We start from the raw sequence: 26823 nt of genomic DNA on the forward strand, positions 1-26823 counted from the left end.
ATAAATTACTTCGCAAAAAACTTCATATAATCTCTCGAAATGTAAGACATAACTTTGGATTTTGTACTATTAATGAATTGTTTTAATGTGTACAAAGTTCTTTTAAGGTTCACTTTTGACATATAATTCAATAGTTGTCATTGTTCTGCATTAAACCATGTCATTTGATGATGTAGGTCTAGGTCAAACTGCACCTGATCCCAGCATGACTAAAACGAGTGTTGATGGTGTTGAAATCCCTTCTGGATTGCCAGTAAAAACAAGAGTTAAAAATTCCTCCTTACTCTACAACGAGTATCCTTAAATCATTTTGACATAAATAAATTCATAATACTTAATTTTAAATTGATTTTAAAATTTGTGAAATTTAATAATATTGCTGAAATATTTTCTAAAAGATTTTGGTAATTCATAGTGTCATGAATAAAATGTTAATAATCAGCTTTTAAACTGATTTATCAAATATATATATATATATATATATATATATATATATATATACAGGGTGGTTCAAAATTCCATGTACAGACTTTGAGGAGGGGTAGAGAACTTCAAAATCAACCATATTCACATAGGAAAGCATGACTGGAAATGCCACCCGAAAGTGATAGGTGGCACTGTTCACCAGCGCTTTAGGTAGGCAATTGGGGGCTTCCTCATTCAGGCTTTCGATGTCGTACGAAGAACATGCGTCGTTTTACGAACACTGAGATCGCAGACATGCACCTCGTTTACTATGTTATGTATGCAACTACTATTGAACTGTTCAGTTATGCCTAATAGAGTTTTTCACACTACTTACTGCCTTGTGTTATTTCTGTATCTTTGTGTCCTTATTAGTACCTTCTAAGTGGTGTTTCCAGTCATGCTTTCCTATGTGAATATGGTTGATTTTGATGTTCTCTACCTCCCCTCAAAGTTTGTACATGGAATTTTGAACCACCCCTGTATATATATATATTAGGGGCCCCCTCTGGCACCCCCCCCCCCCCCCGAGTTCCAAGCTGGTAACACAAAAAACATTTCAAATTTCGGCTTATCTTTATATATATATATATATATATATACATACACACACACACACACACAGTAAAACCCTGTTTTTACGTTTTCCTGCCATTTACGTCATTTTCTGTTGGTCCCATCTTAAGGCCTATTCTTACAATATATTGTTTTCCTGCAATTAACTTGATATGAATGTTATTTCCCGTGATTTGCGTTTTTTTCTTGGATGGCAATACTGATTTTCGAATTGATTTCTGGGGAAATCTGCACATTTCTGTTACCAGGTGGCATTGCTATCGGCTGTAGTTTCGTTTCCGCCATCACGGTGACTTGCATGCTTGCAGTAGTGATGAGCAATACCGTGATTTTTCAACCACAGCACGAATTGATATTGCAGAATTTCTGCTATGTAATTTAGCTTGTGAAAGTTGCTTTCAAGTTGCCGTGTTGAATTATCCATGTTAGTAACATGGAGAAAAAGACAGAAAATGTATTTCGGTAGAAGAAAAGATGGCAATTCTGTGACATGTAGATTGGCAGGCCAGAACACGTGTGCATTTAGCAAAAGATCTTGGACTCTCCATCTCCACTTTGAACATGATAGTAAAAAAACAGGTTAAGCATTGAACTCAATGCAAAGCAATTTGGCGCTATTTCAAAAAAAAAAAAAAAAAAGCAAAAACAATCAACAATTAAAATTTTTTTTTTAAATAGATAAATGTAAGTAATTGTAAATTCGTTTATTTTCAGTTATTAAATTTTGGAATCTAGTATGTAGACTCGCATATTAGCAGTAAGTCATCTTTTAGCCTTTTTTAAATGTTTTTTACATTTCCTGCTTTCCATCAGTCCCCTGAAAAGTGTGAAAAAGGGGTTTTACTGTATATTTATTATTATTTGGCATCTCCAGGGAGTCCAAGGACTCATCGAGGGAGGGCACCTGCTTTACAACTCCATCTCCACCAGTCAATCACCAACTGACTGTAACTATACCAATGCCATTCTACTGCTGACCACCACTGGTATTTCCACAGACAATTCCAAACATCCATGCCCACGGTAGGATTCGAATTCACAGCCCTTTTAGCTGGAGAGCAGATACTCTATCTACTCAGCCAACCAGGCCAGCACACACACACACACACACACACACACACACACACACACACACACACACACACACACACATAAATATATATATATGATTTATTTATTTTTCAATCACACTACCAGTTTTGCCATACTAAAAGACTTCATCATAAATATAGAAGAGAAAAAATCAGAGGAATTCAATAAACATTACATGACTTTAACTGTCATTATATTAAAAATGGATTGCTGTCATTCTAAGTAATTCCAGATCCAACTGTATTGTTGAGCATGTGAACATGGAGTTGGTCTCTCATTCACTCCTTTACCTGTGGAACACCTGTTCATGGTGGAGTGGTGGTATTACACTTTTTTCATTCTTCCTCCTCTTTACTTTTTTAGTATCCTTTCTTCCAGACCACCATCACTGGGATCCAGTGCCCTGCTGCCATGAGGTGTGACACAAACATCTGGAAAGGAGGATCCTGATAGTCTTGCACTACTTTGGTCTCTGCTTCGGCAAGAAGACAGCCAGTCTTGGATGGCCCAGCTGGGATCAATTGGCCGGTGGGCTTGGGTCAACAGTGTTGAAGTAAATCTCTCATCCCATCATCTGGGATTGGGACCCAAGGCTAGCTGTTGTGTTGGTATAGCATCTGGGGTAGGCCTGGTGTTCCACTCCTGTGCACAGTCATTTCTTGCCAGTCAGTGGGCATTCATGTGTTTCTGTGGTGGGTGGGGAGCTCTGGTACCAGACGAAAAACCTCTTAAGGAATTCTTTATCCTCAAATGTTTCAGGAACCCTAACAAGGTCCCAACCAAGTACTGATACCAATACAAATGTACCATTGTTTCTGATCATCCATGTAACAGGTGAAAAAGCCAACAGGAAAAATGTCACCCTTCTTTATTCAAAAGGGTTTTAAAGGACTGGCAGGATCTTGAAAAACTGTTAAGAAATTACATTTTGATGGTATCCTTCTGGAAACATCAATGTTTCCAGAAAATGTTGCTCTCAGCAACATCAATCTGTGCCACCCATTGATGTTCCTGAGAGCAACATGGATGGGTGGCACACAGTAACACCTCAAAAAGCATTCAATTCTTGTAGAGAAGTGATATAATTAGATCTCTCAGATGAGGGAATATGTTCAGAGCTTAAAGATCAGAGAGTGACAGGTGTGAGATGCATCCTGATATGTAGGAATAGTCACCTGGTTCCAACCAGGAACATCATTCTTAATTTTGATACAACTGAGCCTCCAACATCAGTAAAGGCAGGGTATCTCAACTGTCCTGTTAAACTGTATATCCCTAATCCACTAAGTTGCTTTAAATTTCAGAAATATGGCATGCTGAAACTGCCTGTCATGGGTCTGCTGCCTCCACCTTCTGGAAACATCAATAAAGAGCATGATAACAAATCGTGCTCTGCAAAGAAAGCAAAATGTGTCAACTGTCAGGGAGCTCACCCAACTTACCCCCATGAATGTCAGAAGTGGAAAGATGAAAAAGAAATACAAAAAATTAGAAGAAAATATAACATATCAGGATGCAAAAAAGAAGTTAGCTACCACTACATCTGTTCTGAGATCATCTGATGCTGAGAAGTTGGCAGCAAAGAAAATGTTAACAGCATCTCAAACACGTCTATTTCATCATTGATAATTTCACCATACCTGAACTATGGTTTGTGAGTGCTTTGCTGTTGAGTGTATTAATCACATAACTCATTGTCTCACTCCAGAAACAACTCAAAAAATGACTCCATTTCAATGAGAACCCACTTGGGGAAAAAATTGTGGCAAGGATATCTCTTAAACATAAACCACCAGACATCCACCATAGGAAAAAAAATGTATGCTTTGATATCTACTGAAAGTAAATTTAACTTGCCAACTGACCCTGACAATAAAATGTATTGAATATTTTATCAGAGGAAGAGATAGGCACTGGCTATCTGTCCATAATTTCTCAAAATCAGTTGATAAATATAAATGACAAAGGTAAGCCCTCAGCCTCCTGAGAACTGGATAAGTACACAAAGCCAAAACAGTAGGAAAAGTTTTACAATGGATCTGTCGTGAGTTTTGCCACAATATCAATGATATGAAGATCTTACTGCAGGAAACATATTTTAGACCCAATGAGGACCCTACTTTAAGGAATTTCACTGTTGCACATAAGGACAGAACTGGAAGTGATCCTGAATATGGAGGAAGAACTATTCTAGTGGGCAGTCATACTCCTTTCCATTATGTCCAGCTTAACACTGCTCTGGAAGCAGTAGCTGTTCACCTCTCTGTGGGATTTCCTATCATTTGCCACTGGGTGTGAGTTAAATGAAATTGATCTTCATAACCTTAGCTTGCAACTGTCTGAATCCATACTTTTTATGGATAACTTGAATGGGCACAGCACTCTGTGGGTTAGTACTAACACAGATGGATTAGGTTCTATCATTGAATGAATCTTTGACAATAACGACCTCTCTCTTTTTTTGAATAATAGACTCAGTACATTCTTCCATATGCCTACCTGCTCATATTCTGCAATCAATCTTGCACTCTGCTCTTCTGCCATTTTTCCACTGCTCACATGGGTTGTCGAAGACAATATCTATGGAAGTAATCATTTTCCTGTTATTTGCACAAGGTTTTCACACAAACTATGTTCTCCTACAGAGATGCTCATATGGAAAATGGACCAGGCTGACTGGAATACTTTTGCCCATCTTGCAAAATTTAATACTGAAACAGTCGACCAAACACCTATCAACGAAGCAATAAAGTATGTAACACACTGTATTGTCCAGGCAGCAACAGCCTCAATTCCAAACACACCGTTTTGATTTCTACTCTGGTGGAACCCAGAATGCCAGACAGCCAAAACAGCTCAACTCAAAGCATGGGATATATTTCATAAATAACCCACCATATCAAACTTAATAGCTTTTTAACATGCTCAGGCCAAAGCACATTATGTGAGACATCAGAGTGAAAGACAATATTGTGGATCAGTTTACCTCATCAATTAATCAGACAACCAGTGCAAAAATTGTATGGGATAAAATCTGAGAAATGAAAGGTAGATACAGAATACACTGTTTGTCTACCTTAGACCGCAATGGATATGTTGTTGCTGATCCCAAAGCTATTGCAGACACTTGGGGAGAAAATTTTGCCAGAATCTCAGCAACAAGTTCATATCCTCCTGAATTTTTAATATTCAAAGAGCAACAAGAGAAACAATAGTGACTAAACTTTTCTACCAATGGGATAGAGCCATACAATCAACAATTCATTAATGAGAAGCTTAAAAGAGCTATTTCATCTTACCCCCATTGCAGTAGTTCCTAGTGACATCCATTATGCGATGATAAAACATCTTCTCTGGATCTCCTTTTCTTAATACACGACAGAATACTTGCAGAGGAAGAGTTTCCAGATTCTTGGCATAATATAGTTGTCACTGCTATCCCAAAATCAGGAAAGGATGCAACACAAGCAAATAATTATTGACCTATTGCTGTGACCAGCTGCCTTTGTAAGATATTGGAGAAAATGGCTAATGTCAGACTTCTCTGGTATTTAGAAAGTAACAATCTTTTCTCCAATATGCAATGTGGCTTTCATGGACATCATTCCACTTTGGACCATTTCATCCATTTTGAAACTTGTATAACAGATACATTCAAGCAAGAATCTGGATTCAGTGTTCTTTGACATGGAAAATGTTAATGACACAGCCTGGAGATATATGCCATATTAAAAGACCTATATAGCCTAGGTCTCAGAGAACACCTTCCTGTATTTATTAAAAACTTTCTGTCCAGGCAAGCTTTCCAAGTGTTTCCAGAATGTTTCCATTATCCAGAAGTGGGAAGTACGCTGTCTCATCCATATCATCAAGAACAGGATTTCCTAAGGCTCTTCTTAAGTGTGACACTTTTTGCCATCAAAGTTAACTCAATCACTGAACAGCTTTCTCCTCCTCTAAAGGGTGGCGCTAGTGTCCTTGGTAAATGTGGCGGTCGAGTTTAGCTAGTCTAGAAAACGTGTTTTTAAAGTTAAATATAGTGTGGCTTTTTGTCACAAATTGTGCTGCAATTGTGCATCGGTTAGAAACAAGTGTCCTTCAGTGGTATTATTGTTTAGAACTGTGTTGTGTATATTGTGTTTTCACTGCCGTTTGTTTCACTATATCAACGTGTAAAGATGGCATCCAACAAGAAACGTACGTCAGCGGCGCGCAGGACTTCTACTACTACACGAAAGGCTGGCTCAGCGTTAGATTTTTCACAATGGATGCGTTGCGGAAACTGCTACATGTATGCACCGAAAAATGTGAAGGATCTGTGGTCGGTCTGGCAAAATGAGAAGAACGAAAATGTCGACGTATGTGAGAAGTGTCGGGATAGGCTGGAGCGTTTAGGAATGGAAGCTGACATAGGAACTGTAGCGGAAGAACTTCGGCGGGAATTTCTGAAAATGAAAAATGACCTTCATCTTCTTCATGAGGAAGTGGAAGTGATCGGTAAGGAGATACTGGAAGTTAAAGCTGAGTTTAATGTGTTAAACAGAGAAATTAGGACTATAGAGATTACTTTAGCTGAAGTAACTAGAACAGGATTACATATGGGTGAGTCTTTGGTGAATGATTCAGTAATAAATAGTATGGGAGTGATTGGGAGTCAACATAATAAAACCAAAGTGGCCTAGAAGAAATGAGATGTAGTGAGAGTGGGGGGGTAAGTAATAGAGAGTTGAGTAATGAAGCTGGGAGAGTCATGCTGAATAGTGTAGAGAATGAGTCCACGAGTGTGGACTTGAATGAAGTTAAGAGTGGTAAAATATATGGTGATTCTATGATTAAGGGTATGGAGAGTGGTATGCATGAGGAGTGCTTGGCTGATGGGACAATAGAAAGAGTGGCTTTAGCAATAAAGAGAGGGCATGAAGCAGACAAGATGATAGTTATGGTGGGTACGAATGACCTGAGAGGTAGTATAAATCGGGTAGGAAAAGATTTAAGAACATTATTAGATATTGTGAAGAGGAAAAGTGTCAATGGGAGAATAGTGTGCGTGCTGCCTCGTTTTGACAATTACGAGTTAAGTAGACGAGCAATGATAATGAATGATATGATTGCAAGAATGTGCAGAAAAAGAGGTCTGGAGTTTGTTGATGTTTGGAGTGTGTTTGAAGGAAAAAGGTAGTTGTATGCTAGAGATGGACTGCATCTTAACATGGAAGGACATAAGCGATTGAAGAAGTTATTGTTTTCTGAACAGGTTGAAGTTATTGGGCAGGGAAACTAATATTGAAAAGGTTGAGTGTAAGAGAGAGAAACTTTAGCACTGATTGTGTATTTATTGATCCTTATAGGCAGAATAAATTACATAAGAGAGGGGATAAAAATCGGCATAGGACTACGGTAGTTAGTGACTTATATATCAGTTCTAAAGCCGGTACAAGATCTAGAGGGAATCTGCAATTTTTGTATACCAATGCTAGAAGCATTCGAAATAAGAGAGAAGAATTTTTGGCATTAGTCAGTGAAATCTCACCAAAAGTTGTAGGCATTAGCGAAACTTGGCTGTCAGCAGAAGATGTGGTCACTGGAATTGAATGTGATGGGTACAGTATTTTCAGGGAGGATAGAGAAGATAGAACAGGAGGAGGAGTACTGTTGATGATAGCTGATGTGTTGCAGCCAAAGAAAGTAGTATATCATGATGATAGACATGTGAATGAGAGTTCATTTGAGGCAGTCTGGTGCGAAATAGTGACCAACGCAACCAAATATACAGTTGGATGCTGCTATAGGCCAGGGAGTACGGGGGGAGATATTGAATTCATGCATCAGCAACTTAGTGCAATGAGTGAAGGCTTAGTGATTATTATGGGGGATTTTAATTATGGTGATATCAATTGGAAGGAGGAAATATCACGTAGCAAAAAGGAAATGGAGTTCATACATCTTCTACGAGATAATTACTTGAAACAGCACGTAACTGAAGGGACACGTGGTGTGAGAGTGTTGGACCTGGTTATTGGTTCAGAGGTTATATGCATAAGTAAGGTGTCCTCGTTACCTCCAGTTGGTGAAAGCGATCATGTGGTATTGACTTGGGAGGTTGCAAAATCTGTGGATTTTTCTATTAAGAAGGGGTATGTACGGAACTACAGGTTAGGCAATTATAACAAGCTTCGGAGTGAGCTTGCAGCCATCCCATGGCAGAACATATTGCAAGGGAAAGATGTTAGCAGTGCTTGGGATAAAATCAGCGGGTATCTGAGGAAAGCAATATCAGATTGTGTCCCCATGGTCAGGAGGTCAAACAAGGCAGGCATTAGATGGATGAGCAGTAGTATCAAGCTTGAACTGCAAAAAAAAGAAAATGTTATGGAGAATTTACAAGGAGAAAGGCGATCAGGACACCCATGAGCAGTACAAGGCTCACGCCAGGAAGGTTACCAGCATAGTTAAGAAATGCTAAATCAGATTATGAGAAGACCTTAGCCAAAGAGATCAAGGGTAATCCCAAAGAGTTCTTCCGCTATGTGGCAAGTAAGAGGAAGAATGACTTCGGAAGGATAACCTTAGTGGGTGCTGATGGTATTGAGGTGACAAAATCAGATGTAATAGTCGAGTTACTGAGTGATCACTTTTCAAAAGTCTATCACCCAAGTGAGGATATCTCTATACCTATAGCAATACCTAATGTGAGAATTGAAGCTAAAGAATCAGAGGTATTAAATATATTGCAAAACTTAAATGCAAACACTGCGGTAGGCTTAGATGGAATATCAGCTCGGGTGTTGTGTGAGTGTGCAAATGAATTGTCAACCCCTCTTACCTGGATATTTAATTTAAGTTTGAACTCTGGTATGGTCCCTAGGGAGTGGAAGTTAGGCAAAGTGGTTCCTTTGCATAAGGGTGGCTCTAAAACTGCGGTATTGAATTACAGACCAATCACCATCTCAGGAGTAGTGGTAAAAGTATTGGAAAAGTTGGTTAAAGACAAAATTCAAGAATGGGTGGATCAGGATATGATACTCTATAGAGGCCAACATGGTTTTGTTAAAGGTAGATCCTGCCTTAGCAATCTATTAACTATTCATAATAGAATAACATCCGAGTTGGACAAAGGAACTGGCTATACGGTGGTACTTCTGGATTTTGCTAAGGCTTTTGACAGGATACCCCATAGAACACTGTTACGCAGATTGGAGCAGATGGGAATGGATATTAAATTGGTGATATGGATAGGAGAATGGCTCAGGGAGAGATACCATAAGGTGGTGTATGGAGGAGCCGAGTCCAGAATGAGGCAGGTGACCAGTGGTGTGCCTCAGGGCTCTGTGCTTGGTCCAATGTTGTTTAATTTGTATATAAATGATATAGGAAACGGCTTAAAGGGAGATATTCAGTTGTTTGCTGATGATGCAAAGTTGTGTAGTGCAATAAAAAATCAAGCTGATGTTGAAAGTTTGCAGGAGGATTTAAATAAGCTGGTAAAATGGGCAAAAGAAAATGGATGTCAGTTTAATGTGGAAAAGTGTAAAGTCATGCATTTTGGGATTAAAAGATTACCAGCTGTGTACTACATCGATGGAAAGGTACTCCAAGAGATTGATGAGGCTAGGGACTTAGGGGTATTGGTAGATAGGGAGATGAAGTTTGGAGGACACATTGCTAAGGTTTCCAAGATTGCACATAGGATTACTTGGTTGTTGAGGAACACACTGACATCCAGAGATAAAGAGGTTATTATTCCCCTTTATAAAGCATTGATACTTCCACATTTGGATTACTGTGCTCAGGTCTGGTCACCTGGATTCCTTGGAGATGAGGAGGCTGTGGAGAGGGTTCAGAGAAGAGTGACCAAGTTGGTGAGTGATATAAAAAATGCTCCCTACATTGATAGATTGAGAGCTTGTGGATTGCAGAGATTGGTTGATAGGCGAAGAAGAGGGGATATGATAGAAACATTCAAATTGCTAAAAGGTTTTTATAGGATTGATGCAGGGGAAATGTTTCAGCTGTGTGATAGTGATGGAAGAACAAGAGGTCATCTCTGGAAATTAAAGAAGAGTGTGGTTAACAAAGGTGTCAGAACAAGGTTTTTTGCCTGGAGGGTGGTGAATGAGTGGAATTCATTGCCTGACTTAGTTGTGAGCTCTTCGTCTGTAAATGAATTCAAGAAGAGATATGACAGATATTGTTTTGCTAGTTTGGGTCTCCCACGATGAGTCTACTGACTCCATGGAGATACCCGTAATAATAATAATGTTCTTTATGTTGATGACTTCAAAATTTACTGTCACTGTCATAACATGAGGGTAATTGAAAGACAACTTCAACAAGGAATTAATTATGTTTCTCTATGGACTCTTAGTAATGGGTTCAGGTTTTCAACAGAAACAAAGTGTCTGTGTACACTTCTGCAGAAATCGCACTCTTCACTCAGACTCAGAGTTAAGGATTCGACAAACTGTTATTCCAGTAGCAACAGAAGTCAAGGTCTTTGGACTCATTTTTGATAGAAAACTTACACTTGTTTCACACATTCATCAACTAAGAGAAAAGTGCAGAGAGCATTGAATCTCCTTTATGCTCTATCTTCTACTGAATGAAGTATGGATCGATCTTCATTGTTTCATCTTTAATATGTGCTGATATGCTCAAAGCTGCATTAGGGGTTTCAAGTTGATGGTTCTGCAAGGCAGAATAACCTGCAGTTGATGCATTGCAGGTTATTTTGATGAATTCATCCATCATCAGGGTATACAGATAGCTACTGGTGCCTTTTGCATATCATTCACTCTGTGTTGAAGCAAATGAACTGGCTCTATCACTTAGACGGAAAGGTTGTCTCTTAATTATGCACTAAAAGTAAAATCTCTTCCAGAGCATTGTATGTGGACTAATCTCTTTTGTTTGTGTTGAGAAGCTCAATATCACACATCAGATGTCCCATGTGTCCTCTGTATGCATGTTAAAAACAGCTGTTGGTATGAATGTTGACAATATTGCACTCCATCCTTGAACCTCTCACTTTGTCAACTACAGAAGTCTTTTTTAGTCCATCATTTGTCTACCTACAATTGTTTAATACACACAGAGCAGCCCACACTTGCCCATCTACACTGATGGTTCAAGTATTGACACCTCTGTTGGCTGTGCTATGTTTCTTGACATTACTATCTCCAACTAGATCTCACCTGATTGCAGTAATTATACATCAGAGTTGCATGTCATTCAGCTTGCACTTGTGCAAATAAAAGAAAACAACTACCAGAAATGTGTGAGTTTGTTCCTGTGTATAAAACGCATCCAGTGTTGTGTCATTTGTTACACCTGTTGAACAAAATGAAGACTCTTAGTTTTGATATTCAGTTGTATATTCTGGCTTCCCAACCACACTGGAAGTAAAGAAAATGTGACTGCAGATGCAGCTGTTAGATCATCTCATACTTTTTTTCATGTACTGATAATTTCATTCTAACACAGACAGTTTATAAGCTGATTGCCCAGACAGTTATCATGGCAGGAAGCAATGACAAACAGATTTCATGATATCAAGCATTGGCAGTCTAGTCAACATAGAAACAGAAGAGAGAGGAAGCTGTTCTTACATAGGTCATGGTCATCTCACACATTCTTATTTACTAAGGGCTGATTTTTACCTGTCTAGCCAAGCCATTTACACTTAAGGACACGTTATCATACCCGGACAAATTGTATGATGCTTTTAACTTTTTACAAAGAATTAATTTATACAAACACAACTGATTATAAATTTTATTTATGTGAATACTTCATTGCTTAACTTAATTTTTGTATATGTGTATTATTTACTAATTTATCTCTGATTGTTAATGCCTTGTGTACTGCTGTAACCTTCGCTGTGGTTAAGTATGACCTTTGCTGTCCTTGGACCAATAAACCAACCAGTCACATTCACACTAGTTGAACAGCAGCAGAATAGCAATCTGGGAACAGGGTTGAAAATAATTTCTGTGTATTCTAATGTTTTTCTCTCTAGCTCATTGTAACATCTATATAGGTTCTCCAATCTATCCCATTTCACTGGATCTGTGATGAATTGGTAATTGTTGGGATCTTTAGAATTAAAAACATGATTGGATATAGCTAAAGCCAAAAGTGGTATCTCTGACATACTCTTCCATACATAGTTTATTCAATTTTTCTGTTTGTCATAATATAGACATTGAAATCAAACTAAAGACAATGCACCTGGTAACTTTAGGTTATTGTGTTTTGGTTTTACTGGGAAAAGCAAGGATTGAAGTGATTAAAACTGAAATGACAAAAATGATCTATTACAAATTTAAAAAAAAAAAATTAATGAATGAACGGATATGTGACATTAAGCACTTTAGCTTTTAAAATCCCCATAAGACATCTCTATCCACCTCCTTGGATCAAATATTATTAAATAATATATGGAAGTGTATTAAAAGTACCCTTAACTTGCAAGCTTTTAACATTTAACTCACGATTAGATATAAAGTAGTTAGAAAACTTGAGACTTTGATGGAAGAATAAAGAAATAATCTAAACCAAAGCATCATTATCCCCTCCTTAATAAGATTGTAGTTAAATAAGCCTAGCTACCATCAGTCAAATAAAGAAAAAGGCATTCTCATGAAAGGATTTAACTTCACAATCTATCCTCAAACTTTAGGTATAAGAACTCATATTATCTAACATAGAAAAGCTGCTTCTTTCCTTTCCCCACAGGAGACTCATTTATTATCAATGAAATCAGTCTTTGCAATAAACAAAGAAAAACTATTAAAAGATAATATTACCATGGTGGAATAACAAGCTCTAAAAATTTAATGGAAAATAACAATATTATAATTCTTTTGACAGATAAAGGTAATGGCACTGTAATCCTAGATACCAAGGAATATAATTACAAAATGTCTCAGTTACTTCATATAGATACTTACTGGTTCTTGAAAGAGATCTAACATGAAAACTCCATAACCATGCCAGTCTTCTCTGGAGAATTAAGAGACTGTATGTTTGTTACATCTTCTAATTCTTTGCCTATATAGTGTCCTTAAAATACATAAAGAAATGGTAGAAGTCATTGACTCCCTGCATATAAACTGTTAGAACTTCAGACTAAATTATTAAAAGATTTAACAGGTTCTATATATCACAGCCTCCTATATCCAGAATTGTGAACATTTTGGTTCCATGATGAAAGGTACATTGTTAAAGGGATGCAATTTTGATGTCACCTCCTTTGCTGTTGTTCCTAATGAAGAAGTAATAGCTCTTTCACAAGATATCTAGGAAACTTATGATGCTCTTTTTTCATTATATAAATTTAAGTTACTTTTTATACAGAGAAACATCTACAAACAAAATTGCAGCTTGGACATGAGCAGCTTCTTCCTATCTCTTGTACTGGCAAATATCTACTTGAAAACTTTTGAAAAAAAAGTCATGAATACCTCCCATTAAAATGAAGACTAGAAGACATACGTTGATGATATTTTCTTGATTTGGAGCGATCCAAAAGTTCTTGAACTATCTCAGTATTTGAATGAAATTTACCATAAAGTTAGAAGTCAACAGTTTTCTTCCTTAGTGTCAAACTGAATATCTCTGTGTACAGAAAACCTACATGTACTATCTGATATCTTCATGCTCAGCCTCGTCATTACCCATCCCAAAAACTTTGTATCATTTCTACGTTGGAAACTTTTAAAACTCCTGTTCAGTTCACCTGCACACTGTGTTGAAGATAATGATATATAAGGTTCTATTTCTTTCCTGTACATCAGTTCCATTACAACCAAGTTAGTAAAAATTCTCAAGAAGTATAAAATCTGAAATTCGTTCCCGCTTCTAACCAAACTTTGATCCCTGCCTCACCAGGTTAAATCAAAACACAACAGCTACCCAGGTGTGTACCATCTTTAGTGTGATTGCAGTGGCTCTTAAATCGAATAAACGACCATACAAAGAGCATGTTAGAGATATCACTTATGGTAGATCCCAGGCTTCAGGTCTATCTAATCACATTTTAAATTCTTCTGATCCCAATGATGACCAATCCATCACACATCAAGTGAAATTGTGGATATATTGGAAATCCTATATAGATGTTACAGTAAGCTTGAGCGAAAAATTTAGAATCCTCAGAAATTATTCTTTAATGAATGTAAATCTCAGCTACAACCATGTTGAACACATGCCTGACATCTGTATTGTTGAGCATATGTTCAGCAATACAGTTAGATCCAAAATTACTTCAAAAGCTGTTTTTAATATGATGAGAATTATATTTTTATAATGTTTAGTGTAATTCTCTGATTTCCCCCCCCCCTTCTTTGTTTTTGCACCTGATGATGTATCCTGGTAAGACACAACTAGTTATGCAATTTTAAAATAAATAGATCATACTCTATTTTATTATTATTATTATTTTGTCTTGGCTTTTATAGTTATAAGTTTTCTCAAATATGTTAACCAAATATATAAGCGACTGCAAAACCTATAACACATCCATGTTTTGTAGAAGCAAGTGCTTAAGGAGAATCACCTGTTATGTGTTTTGAACAAATGGAGCTTACAGTTTTTAGGATAAACAGTGTGAAGAAGTAGAGAGTGATAAAGGAAGATGAGAAGTCATTTGAGTACATTTGAATAGCAGCAGACTAGTGTGCATTATATCCAGTGGTGAGATATAAGGGACTCGCGGGAGCCCCTTGTTCTTCTTATTTAATAATCTTGTAGAACTAGAAAATACCACCGTGGAATATATACATGCTACTTTAAATTCATATGGATTTTCTGATAACTATATAAAAAATCATTTCATTGCATTTTGTTCTGATGGAGCTAGCATAATGTTAGGAAACAAATCAGGTGTTGCAATCAACTTCTACAAAAATTTCCCAACGTTGTGATTTGGCATTGTGCTCATCATTTACACTTAGCATTACACAATTCGATAAAAAACATTAAATAAATATTTCATTTCGAAATATTTATGGATAAATTATAAGCATTTTACCATCAATCAACGAGAATTAAATACGATTTCAAAAGACCTTGGTATCGAAAGGTCTTTTTAAACCAACTTCTCAATTTGGAATTTTTAAAAGATCTGCCATTAATTATTGATATTCTACAGGAATTATCATATCTATCAGAAGCTCTACAAAATCCAATATAAGTATTATAAGCAGGTACGAATGATTTGAAAGGAGATAAAATGGAAATGATAGAAGACCTGAATGAATTGTTTGAGGTAGCAAAAGAAAAGAGTGAGAGAGTTAGAATGATTAGTCTTTTGCCACGGTATGACAGTGAAATGTTTAAAAGGAGGGCTATAATTGCAAATGACTTTATGCGTGGGTTATGTATGACGAGTGGTGTGGAATTTGTGGATGTGTGGAGTGAGTTTGATGGGCGAAAGGATCTATATAAGATGGATGGCTTGCATTTGAATGGTTACGGTGTAAGAAGACTTGAGAAAGTGTTGCTGAATGTAGTGGATGTGCAAATTCAGGGAAACTAGATTTGTTAGGGGGGATGGGTAGAGATACAGTCCTTATGGAGGCAGTTGAATGTAAGAATGAATATAATATGCCAGAGCAAATAAGGACAACAAATCAGAGTGGGATAGTTAATATAAGGCATCAAGGTAGGGTTGGGGCTAATGGGGGGTCTTAAATTCATGTACACTAATGCCAGGAGTATTAGGAACAAGAAGGAAGAGTTTTTGGCCATGGTTGGCACTTCCAGACCACAGGTTATAGGTATTAGTGAAACATGGCTGACTGTAGATGATATAACTAGTGGGATTGAATGTGATGGGTATAGTGTGTTCAGGAATGACAGAGAGAATAAAATGGGGGGAGGAGTATTGTTGATGATAGCTGATGAGCTCCAGCCAAGGAGAATAGAAGTTGAATTGCAGGATAGAGAAAAGAGCACATTTGAGGCCATTTGGTGTGAGATTGTGGCTAGCAGAACTAAATATACAATTGGGTGCTGCTATAGACCAGGTGATGGAAAAGATGGTGGTGACAGTATGCACAAGCAAATAGAAGAAATGGGTGGAAGGAGGGTGATTATTATGGGAGATTTCAACTATGGTCGCATTGATTGGAGTGAGGAGAGGACACACGGGAGGAAGGAACTGGATTTTATGCGGTTATTAAGGGATAACTATCTGCGACAGCATGTAATGGAAAATACTAGGGGTCAGAGAGTGCTTGACCTAGTAATTACATCTGAGGATTTGGCTGTAACAAATATGACCACATTGCCACCAATCGGTGAGAGTGATCATAGGGTCTTAACTTGGGAGGTGGCTAAAGGTGTAGAATTTTCAATTAAGACAGGGTACATGTGGAATTATCGGGCGGGAAAGTATGACAAGCTTAGGAGTTTGATTGGTTCAGTGCCATGGCATGTACAACTGCAAGGACTAGAAGTTGATGGTGCATGGGAGGTAGTTAAGAAGTGCTTACATGAAGCAATGGCTGACTGTATATCTAGAGTCCGAATAATAAATCACGTAGGGGTTAAATGGATGAATAACACCATTAAGCTTGAGTTGCAAAAAAAGAAACAACTATGGAGGGAATTTAAGGAGAAGGGTGACTGGCAGGCACATGAACGGTATAAAGCGCAGGCCAGAAGGGTGACGAGTGTGGCAAGAAAAGCAAAAAAGGATTACGAAAGAACATTGGCCATGCAGGCTAAAGAGAATCCTAAACAGTTTTTTAGATATGTAGCAAGTAAAAGGAAAAATGTACATGGCAGATTGATTTTAAAGAATGCCGATGGTAGGGAGGTAACTGAATCAGTTGAGATAGTTGAGTTACTGAGTGAGCACTTTGCAAAAGTATATCATCCAGGTGGTGACATTGCAGAAACGAATAAACCAGTAGATTATACGGGAATTGTGGTTAATGAAGTGGAGGTGAGTAGTCTATTGCATAACCTCAATGTCAATACATCTGTGGGATTGGATGGTATACCAGCTCGTGTTGTACGAGAAGCAGCTAAAGAATTGTCAGTACCCTTGACCATTTTGTTTAATTTGAGTCTCGGGTCTGGGTTAGTCCCGAGCGGGTGGTAAGAGGGGAAAATAGTTCCACTGCATAAAGGTGGTTCCAAGACTGCTGTTGTAAATTACCGACCGATTAGCATATCAGGAATCATTGTCAAGGTCTTAGTGAAAATAGTCAAAAGGAAAATACAAGATTGGTTTGAAGAAAATGGGATACTGTATCGGGGACAGCATGGTTTTGTGAAGGGTAGGTCATGCCTCAGTAACTTGCTCACGTATTATAACACAGTGACGGCTGAACTGGATAAGGGTAATGGGTTTACGGTGATTCTACTGGACCTTGCCAAGGCCTTTGACAGGATTCCACATGGAATTCTAATCAGTAAATTGCAGCATATGGGAATGGACATAGGGTTGGTGAGATGGATAGGAGGGTGGTTGACGGAGAGATATCAGAGAGTGGTTTACTCGGGAGTAGAGTCCACAAGACGGCCTGTGACTAGTGGTGTGCCACAAGGATCTGTTCTTGGACCACTGCTGTTTAATTTGTTCATAAATGATATAGGAAATGATCTGAGAGGAACAGTTCATTTGTTTGCGGATGATGCAAAGTTGGGTGGGGTGAAAAGATTGGCGGCAGTTTACTGCATTGGTGGAACCCTGCTCTAGGAAATTGATGAGGCACGAGATTTAGGAGTGTTGGTGGATAAGGAATTGAAATTTAGGGGACACATTGCAAAAGTGACCAAAACAGCTCATCAAATCACTTGGTTGCTGAAGAATACGTTGACAAGCAGGTTATTGTTCCTCTCTATCGAGCCTTGATAAGACCCCATCTAGACTACTGTGCTCAGATTTGGTCACCTAGGTTTCTTCTTGATGGGGAGGATGTGGAGAGGATCCAGAGGCGAGTGACCAAGATGATAGCAGGTCTGTGGAATGAACCGTATGAGAACAGGTTGAGGATTTGTGGGTTGCAAAAATTGGTTGATAGGCGGAGGAGGGGAGATATGATTGAGACATTCAAATTACTGAAGGGTTTCTATAAAATTAATTCAGAAGATATTTTTGAGAACAGGGCTGGTTGTGGGAGGACTAGGGGACATCCATGGAAACTGGGCAAAAGTGTGGTTAGTAAAGGTGTTAGAGCTGGGTTCTTTACTTTTAGAGTAGTGAATGAGTGGAATGCGCTCCCTGAGTCTGTAGTGGATGCTGTGACAGTGAATGAGTTTAAGGCGAGATATGATAGATACTGTATGAATGTCAGATAGTTGTGATGAATATGATTTGTGGCCTCTCTCGATGAGTCTAATGACTCCCTGGATTTGCCCGTAATAATAGTAATAGTAATAATTATAAGGGCTAAGTTAGGCTTTTTTCCTTTTTGCTCTACTATGCGAGCCCTTTGTTAAAATTTCCATAGCTCACGACTGTTTATATCTAAAGAAGATATATAAAACAGAAACAAAAGTCTTTGAGAAAATGACTGGAGTAAGTCTGTGTGTGAGAGAAATGTGGGGGGGGGGGGGGGGCATCAGTTAACCAGATTGTCTTCTGTATAGTATCAAGCACTTCAGAGCACTCTCCCAAATGTGAAATCAGTATTCTTGAGTATGTGTCCGATTTGGGTTTTATATATTGTTAGAAGTCATGTCATGCAGATTAGAAGTAGCACCTTGATCAGAAAAATGATACTGATTGTCAGGAGGTTAAGAAGGTTATAATGCAATATTCATATGCCAGGAAAGATTAGTGATTTAAGTTATTCCAAGAATAGTGATCTGATCTTCCACTGAAATCTGAGTAATCAAAGGGGAGATGAGATAAAGCATTATCTTATTTAAAATAAAACAGGACTTTGTTTTGATAGTGTCCAAGTTTATCATCTTGGCTGTAATGACAAGAAGACTGTTATTGAAGGCATTGCTAGTGAAACCTGAGTTGGATGAAACATCACATCACCTACCATGACATGCAGTGAATGAATAGAGAGAAAATTGAAAATCCATTTGGAAAGAATGGTTCGTCATATGGTGGGAGTTTGACAAGTAGTCCTTAGAGTAGATCCAATCTTATGTCCTAGAAATATCAAGAATTAACCATATAAATTCACTAAACGTTTCCATAACTTATATCCAAAATGAGTGATGTTGGCAAGGAGATCTGCTGTGGATTGAGGAGTGCAGTCCATATTGATGGTTGTTGATTAATTGACAGGTCTCTATGTGTTGAAGAAATGACTGTTGATTTTCTCCATTATTTGTGAGAGAAATTCATATAATAGCTTGGTGTGACTGATTCTTATGTTATTTCTCTGGGATTAGTTAAATATAGGCTAGTTCCATGCAGTAGGAGAAATGCCAGAGTGTTATAGCTCGTTTAGACAATATATGATGAGCTTTAATTCTGGGGTACAAATTTAAAACAGATGTTGATATCCATGTTGATTCTCGTAGACAGGCTTATACGTTGGTTATGCATTTCTAAATCACTTAAGGAATTGAACAACGTAGATCCGAATATAAATTAAATTGCACTTTAATAAATATTTCCGATATTTCAGCAACGTCACGTTGCCATTTTCAAAAGGAACTTACAAAAAGGCATGTGCACGCAGGCACTACAACACAGTAACTGAGAATGAAGAGATGAAGCTATTGTTCTTCTAGAGTCCTGATGGTGCCCTCTAGCGGACTAAGTAGGTGTTCTTGGCCGTTGGGCTGAAGGTCTGCTGATGTATGCCTCCCAAATTTGGGGCAGTCGTATACAACCAAATTTGTTGAGGTTTGGAGAGTTTCTTAGGGCTGAGGCTGATTCCATAAATAGTCTTTTGAATTTGTATTTGCTACGGTGTATTACTGTAACTTTCTTCCACCGTATTCTGTGGCGTGTATCCAGAGCATGGTCTGCAAGACCAGAATGGCTGTACTTGTGAAACCGGATGTAGTCCTTGTGTTCAGAAATTCTGATATTCGCTGTCCTGCCTGTTTGGCCCAAGTAAGCCAGTTTACAACTGCAAGGGACCTGGTACACCAGGTAGATCTAGGGGAAGTGATTGGTCTTTGGTGGAGCAGATAAGGGATGCCAATTTTCTGTAAGGCCTGTAACAAGAGGTCAGGTCATGTTTTTTTTTAAATTTTTGGTAATTTTTTCTGAGGTGCCTCGGATGTAGGGAATGGTGATGGATTTAGAGTAATCTTTGTTGTGTGTGTGTAGGGGGGGGGGGGGGGGGCTGTGGTTTGTGGGTTTTAATAATTTTGGGATTTTTGGAGTAGGGGGGTAGCCATTGGCTGAGAAAGTGTTGAGGATGTGATTTAGTTCAGTGTTTAGGGCCATATCGTTAGAACAGATTAATTTAGCCCTGTTGTATAGTGTTTTCACCACTTCATATTGTTGTCGGGGGGGGGGGGGGGGGGGTTGCTGAATGTATCTGCCTGTATGGGTGGGTTTTCTATAAACTGAGAAAACTAAGGTTCCATCAGGCTGGTGGGTGACTAGTGTGCCTAGGAAAGGGAGGCTGTTGTTTTCCTCTTTTTCCGCGGTGAACTTGATTCTGGAGTGTTGGTTGTTTAAGTGTGTTAAAAAGGAGAGGAGTGTTTCAGAGCCATGTGGCCAAATAGCGAACACTCAGCCTACTGCTTCACCAAAGACCAACCACTTCCCCTAGACCTACCTGGTGTATATCAGGTCCCTTGCAGTTGTAAACTGTCTTTGGCCAAACAGGCAGGACAGTGAATATCAGAATTTCTGAACACAAGGACTACATCCGGTTTCACAAGTACAGCCATTCTGGTTTTGCAGACCATGCTCTGGATACGTGCCACAGAATACGGTGGAAGAAAGCTACAGTAATACACCGTAGCAAATACAAATTCAAAAGACTATTTATGGAATCAGTCTCAGCCCTAAGAAACTCTCCAAACCTCAACAAATTTGGTTGTATGCGACTACCCCAAGTTTGGGAGGCATACATTAGCAGACCTTCAGCCTAATGGTCAAGAACACCCACTTAGCCCGCTAGAGGGCACCATCAGGACTCTAGAAGAGCAATAGCTTCATTCTCATTTACTGTGTTGTAGTGCCTGCGTGCACATGCCCTTTTGCAAGTTCCTTTTGAAAATGGCAACATGACGTTGCCGAAATATCGGAAATATTTATTAAAGTGTAATTTAATTTATATTCGGATCCATGTTATTCAGAACCCTTATGCTGTTCTTTGTAAAGATTGTTGAGCATTCTAGTACTTTGCTCAACTATCATTTAGGCAGGAGGCAAATATTTTGGCACCACTTGGTTCAAAAGCTGATTTGGATTATGTCTGTTTTGTACCTGTTGTATGCTGGAGTTTGGGTGTTGAACTACTTGTGATATGCTACATTTTTTTCTCGGACTGCCTTAGTACATTTCTTGGAAAATCAAGGCTTGAATAGTGGAATGGGGATTAAAGGACTTTGTTGTATTAATAAATATTTCATTTTTTCTTCAGCTGGAGCAGATTTTTCATTGATGACAAAATTCAAAACAGCACTCTTCCAATCTTCCTATCGTTAATATGCAGTACCTGCCACATTATCTTCCTGTAAAGATCTTTTCAGTTACCATGTCACTATTGTCAGTAATTTTTTTTTAATTTGATTTACTAGTGCTAAAAATTCATAGTCTAAAATTTACTGATACTTCTGGAATTAGTGAATATCCATGATCACTGGCAGCCTGGCTGATCTGTGCTCAGGTAACTCTTAAAATCTCATTGTTTCAAATAGGCAGCATAAATTGATTCACCAACCAAATTCCTTAGCCTCACTGCCACAATCTAGTCCCACCATTCTCAGAGTCATCCCTTCTATACTGTTATTCTCACTCATTCCCTTCCCTCATTTCCAAGTTCTCATGAGGCCACCTTCTCATATCTAATTTCCCTTATTATTTGTATTCCTTTCACTAATTTCTTGAATCACCTAACACCAAATCTATTCTATGTAATCATCTCAGCTCACACATATCATACCTTGGCAGTAAGCTTCCAATACTGATTGACTCTTTTTTCCTAATTCAGCAACTTTTATATCTTCACAAACATCCTATAAATCTATATTTTTTTTTATTATAAAGAATTTCTGTTTATCGGTAAGCAATGATATGATGCTTCTGGCGTCACTTGTATACATAATATCTCTGCTGTTTCTAGATCTGTCGCAAATAAATTTGCAACAAAATCTTAATAGGAGAATGCTAGAATTCCTTCACTACCTTGATATGGCAGAAACTATGCAAAGCTGATGAACCTGGTCAGAATTCTTCAGTACTTATTCAAGAGTTAATTGATTGGTTTGGGGTTTATTGGTGCAAGGACAGCTAAGGTCAAACTGTACTACTACTACAAACGTTACAACATTACACAGAAAGCAAAAAATGAACAGCTAAATTTGGTATTATTATTTATTATGATTATTATTTACTGCATGTCCACGGAGTCTAAAGATTCATTGCAGGAGACCCAAATCAACCATCATAGATCTCCTTGAATCTATTCACCATCAGGGACCTCACAGCCAATGCTGGCAATCCATTCCACTCACTCACCACTCTCCATGCAAAAAAATCTGGTCCGCATATCCCTACTAACCATACTCTTACACAACTTCCATGGATGGCCCTCATTCTCCCATTATTTGTCATATATTGAAAATTTTCACTTGCATCAATTGTATAAAACCCCCTTTAATATTTAAAAGTTTCTATCATGTCCCCTCTTTTCTGCCTATCAACTAAACTTTGTTGTTATAGATTCAAGGAGACGTATGATAAGATTTGTGTATATGATGGTTGATTTGGGTCTCCCGCAATGGATATTTAGACTCCATGGACATACAGTAAATAATAATCATAATAAATAATAATACCAAATTTAGCTGTTTATTTTCTGCTTTCTGTGTAATGCTGTAACCTTTGTAGTAGTACAGTTTGATCTTAGCTGTCTTTGCACCAATAAACCCCAAACCAATCAATTAACTCTCGATTAAGTACTGAAGAATTCTGACCAGGTTCATCAGCTTTGCATAGTTTCTGCCATATCAAGGTAGTGAAGGAATTCTAGCATTCTCCTATTAAGATTTTGTTGCAAATTTATTTGTGACAGATCTAGAAACAGCAGAGATATTATGTATACAAGTGATGCCAGAACTTGTATACAGATACAGATTAGCATGCAGTGGGGAGATTATGAGAACCATGCAGCTGTAATGGCACTTCACAAGCTTGAAATGCAGCCACCTGTTATTTTCAACATGATAAAAACACTTGGGATCAGTAGGATGTTTGTGTATTGGATTATTGACTGTTGTAATGATATACAGAAGACGTATCTGACTCCAAAGAACAGGACTCAACAGTTTGTGAAGGCTGTGAAGACAAGCCTATGCCATAATTCCTTGAGAATGCAGAAACTGATATTGCAAGAGATGAACATTCCATAGAGAATGAGGTCACGTGTACTAACTGATGACCTGGGAGTGAGAGCTGTCTTTGTTCTACTGGACACTTCCTAACACTATAACTTATGTGACAGAGGGTGATAAAATAATCAAAGGCCTTCTCCAGTGGTACATGAACAACTGACATGGAGATATTCTCTTCACAGATGAGAAGATTTTCACCATTGAAGAGTCGTTTAACCACCAAAACAGTCAGGTATGTGTCCCAGATGTTCGCACAGCATCTGCCAGATTTGACTCTCAGGATTCAGAGAGATCATCACCCTTCATCAGTGATGGTTTGCTGGGGGTTTGACTCCTTTCTGCAAGAAAGGAGTCAAAATCTCTGCCAAAATGTATCAAGACTGTGCTGGAACCTGTGGTACAGCCCTCTGAACAACACCTTGTTTCACCATAGGCAGTGGACCTTCCAACAGGACTGAGCCTCTACACACAAGGCGAGAACCACACAACAGTGGTTGGAGGCGAATGTGTCTGACCACATATCACCATCTGGAAGTCTCTATATCAATCCTCTGGACTGCAAATTGTAGTCAAAGTTTGATAGAGTAGCCTGCAAGAAACGATACCTCAGTATCGCCAGCCTGAAGGTGGAGTTGGAGCGAGCAGTGGCATCATTGATATATGGCTTACAGACTTCAGGTATGCATGTAATACATGTGGTTTGTATGTGCTGAAAACTGTAAATGATTTACTGATAGATTAAAGGTTTATGCCTAGAGGTAAATATATATGGACAAAAATAATCAGAAATATTTGTATTATGTAAGTTAAAGGTTAAATTTCACTGCTCTGTAATCAATAGTTTAATTGGCCACAAAAATGTCTACAACTAATATTACAAGGATGTTGCTGAAAAGTTGTGATAATCACCATGAAGGAATTGAAGTAGAGCCATGTAACTTATACATTATTTTACATGTTCCCCATGCAGTGTTATACACTTGTTACAATGCTGCTGCATCATTTGCAATCCTCTGAGAAAAAGTCTTTCCTTGTTGCACAAATCAGTCATTTTTGTTGAAAGTTTATTTTTTCACTTGGTTAGAGTATAATAAAATTAGTTTAATCCTTTATCCAAGTGTGAGCAAACAAAGTTTGCGCCTGAAGTATCTTCAGGACTAGGGTAAAGTGATACAACACCAAGGCAACTCGTTGCAACGAGATACTTCAGGTGCAAACTTTGTTTGCTCACACTTGGATAAAGGATTAAACTAATTTTATTATTACAGTCATTTTTGTTCTAGGTGTTTTTCAGCCCCCCCCCCCCATGTATGTTTTGGTTAAAAATCATATCACAAATAAAACATCTCAGTACACTACAGAGTCGATTTTACTTACAAGTATGCAGAAAGTTTCTGGAAAGCACAATATGGCCAAGTACTCACTGCAGCAAACTCATTCAATTACTGTAACTACTACTAAAACCCATGTATTGATTTTGATAATTATTAGAGTAATAATTTCATTAGTATGTCATCTATATGTTTCACACATAGAGATTAAACTATTTATTTAGGCCAAATAATATTAATTCATTTATGACTTTCCTAAAATACTATTCATTTTATAGTGCAGTGTATAATCAAATATAAATAAAACTGTTAAAGTAATCTGCAATAAAAAGAAAAATAATAAAAATTAAAAAAAAAAAGTCTGGGGTTCTTCCTGATTTCTTAAAGCATTGATTGTTTTTCCTTTACTGTTTATTCAGATACATTGTTTATGATACAGCTCAGATTAACATTAAATATTTGCTGAAAGTGAATTTCAAGTGGAAGTACTGAAGTTGTTGCAGTTAAATGTGTCCTGTAATAGGGAAAAGAATTAAAGTATCACTCATGGTGAACCATATTTATGTAATATAGTCTGTTCCTGTCTTTGTTTTAAATAAAAATATAAAACATTTTTATGCATTGTTCCTTTCTTTTATTACTGTATTCAAATATATAAAAATTCCAGGATACTGTTAGTATATTACCTGATTAAGTTTAGTTTGCAATATTATTAGCTTCCTATTATCAATATTCTTTCAAATTAATCTGTGGTTTTTCAGATCTCCAATATATATGTAGTCACATCTAATATTTTACTTGGGTAGGAAGAGAGAAACTATATCAAAACTAGCCATCAAATCTGATTTGTTAAGTTTGAAGTCTTTGATTTGAGATATGAAGTCAACTGAATGTTTTATATAAGAGAAGGATTTTCCTGTTAGGTTTTTCAAGAAGGATGCGAGATATTTAGACAAGTTGTAAGTAGGTGAGTTTACCTTCAACAATTGGTCTGGGTGGGGGGGGGGGCAACTTTGTGGATCTTTGGAAGACTGCATAATCATGGGATTAGCAGATGAATAGATCTGAGGGAAAGAAGGATGTTTCTTGGTAACTCTGAGGTGGTTTTTAGCAAATCATTTTCCTACTATTGAAGATTCTTCCCCAAGAGCATATATATATCTTTGCCATACATCAGCTCCCTCTCTGCCAAACTGGCAAAAATTCTTAAGAAGTTCAACATTAAAACTTATTTCAGTACGTTACCTAAACTTCGCTCCATACTTAGTAGACCTAAAGTAAAACATCTCTCTTCAGTATCCAGGAGTTTACAAGATCATTTATGAATGTGGCAAACCATACTACGGTCAGACTGCTAAATCTGTGCTTTTACGTATTGAAGAACACAAAAGAGACATATCCTACAATAGTACCTGAGCCAACGTCCTTTTCTCTATAAACCCCGACAAAGGCTGCCAACATCTCATAGAACTCCAGTATACATACTTGTTATGATGAACTTGAGAGAAGGATACTTGAATCTAAAGAAATATCCCTCGATTCAACCCATATGAATAACAGCCTCAACTACAATTTATCTGATGCACACATCTTTACTCTCCAATATTGGCGCACTCGCGATAGCTCACGCACGTAACTTATGCTTCTGTTATTTTTTATATAATCCTCTGCATTGGTGGACACCTGAGGAAGTTGATTTTTTCAACGAAACTAGTAGTGCCTCACAATTAAACCTTATTCTTTTTTAATCTCGGTGTTATAGTCATTTAAACCATATTAATATTCATAACATTATTGACCGAGTAAATATGAACTCCAATGTGTGTGTGCGTGCGTGCGTGCCTTTTATAAGAATTCACCA

General features: G+C 37.7%; 1 protein-coding gene across 3 annotated transcripts in view; it reads left to right on the forward strand.

The window, feature by feature from the left end:
* The window catches only part of Parp1 (Poly-(ADP-ribose) polymerase), a 583272-nt gene extending 557695 nt beyond the window's left edge, over positions 1 to 25577 (forward strand). For all 3 annotated transcript variants that reach the window (XM_090399735.1, XM_090399736.1, XM_090399737.1), the window contains exons 24-25: positions 177 to 294; positions 25382 to 25577. In XM_090399735.1, the coding sequence (XP_090255861.1) occupies positions 177 to 294; positions 25382 to 25454 (191 nt within the window). In that variant the 3' untranslated portion in view covers positions 25455 to 25577. The remainder of the gene's footprint in view (positions 1 to 176; positions 295 to 25381) is intronic.
* The last annotated feature ends 1246 nt before the right edge of the window (positions 25578 to 26823 follow it).

The sequence above is a fragment of the Typopeltis vanoorti genome, chromosome 10 (genome assembly GCF_054136105.1).
Source record: "Typopeltis vanoorti isolate ZY-2024b chromosome 10, IOZ_Tvanoo_1.0, whole genome shotgun sequence".
Taxonomy (NCBI): domain Eukaryota; kingdom Metazoa; phylum Arthropoda; class Arachnida; order Uropygi; family Thelyphonidae; genus Typopeltis; species Typopeltis vanoorti.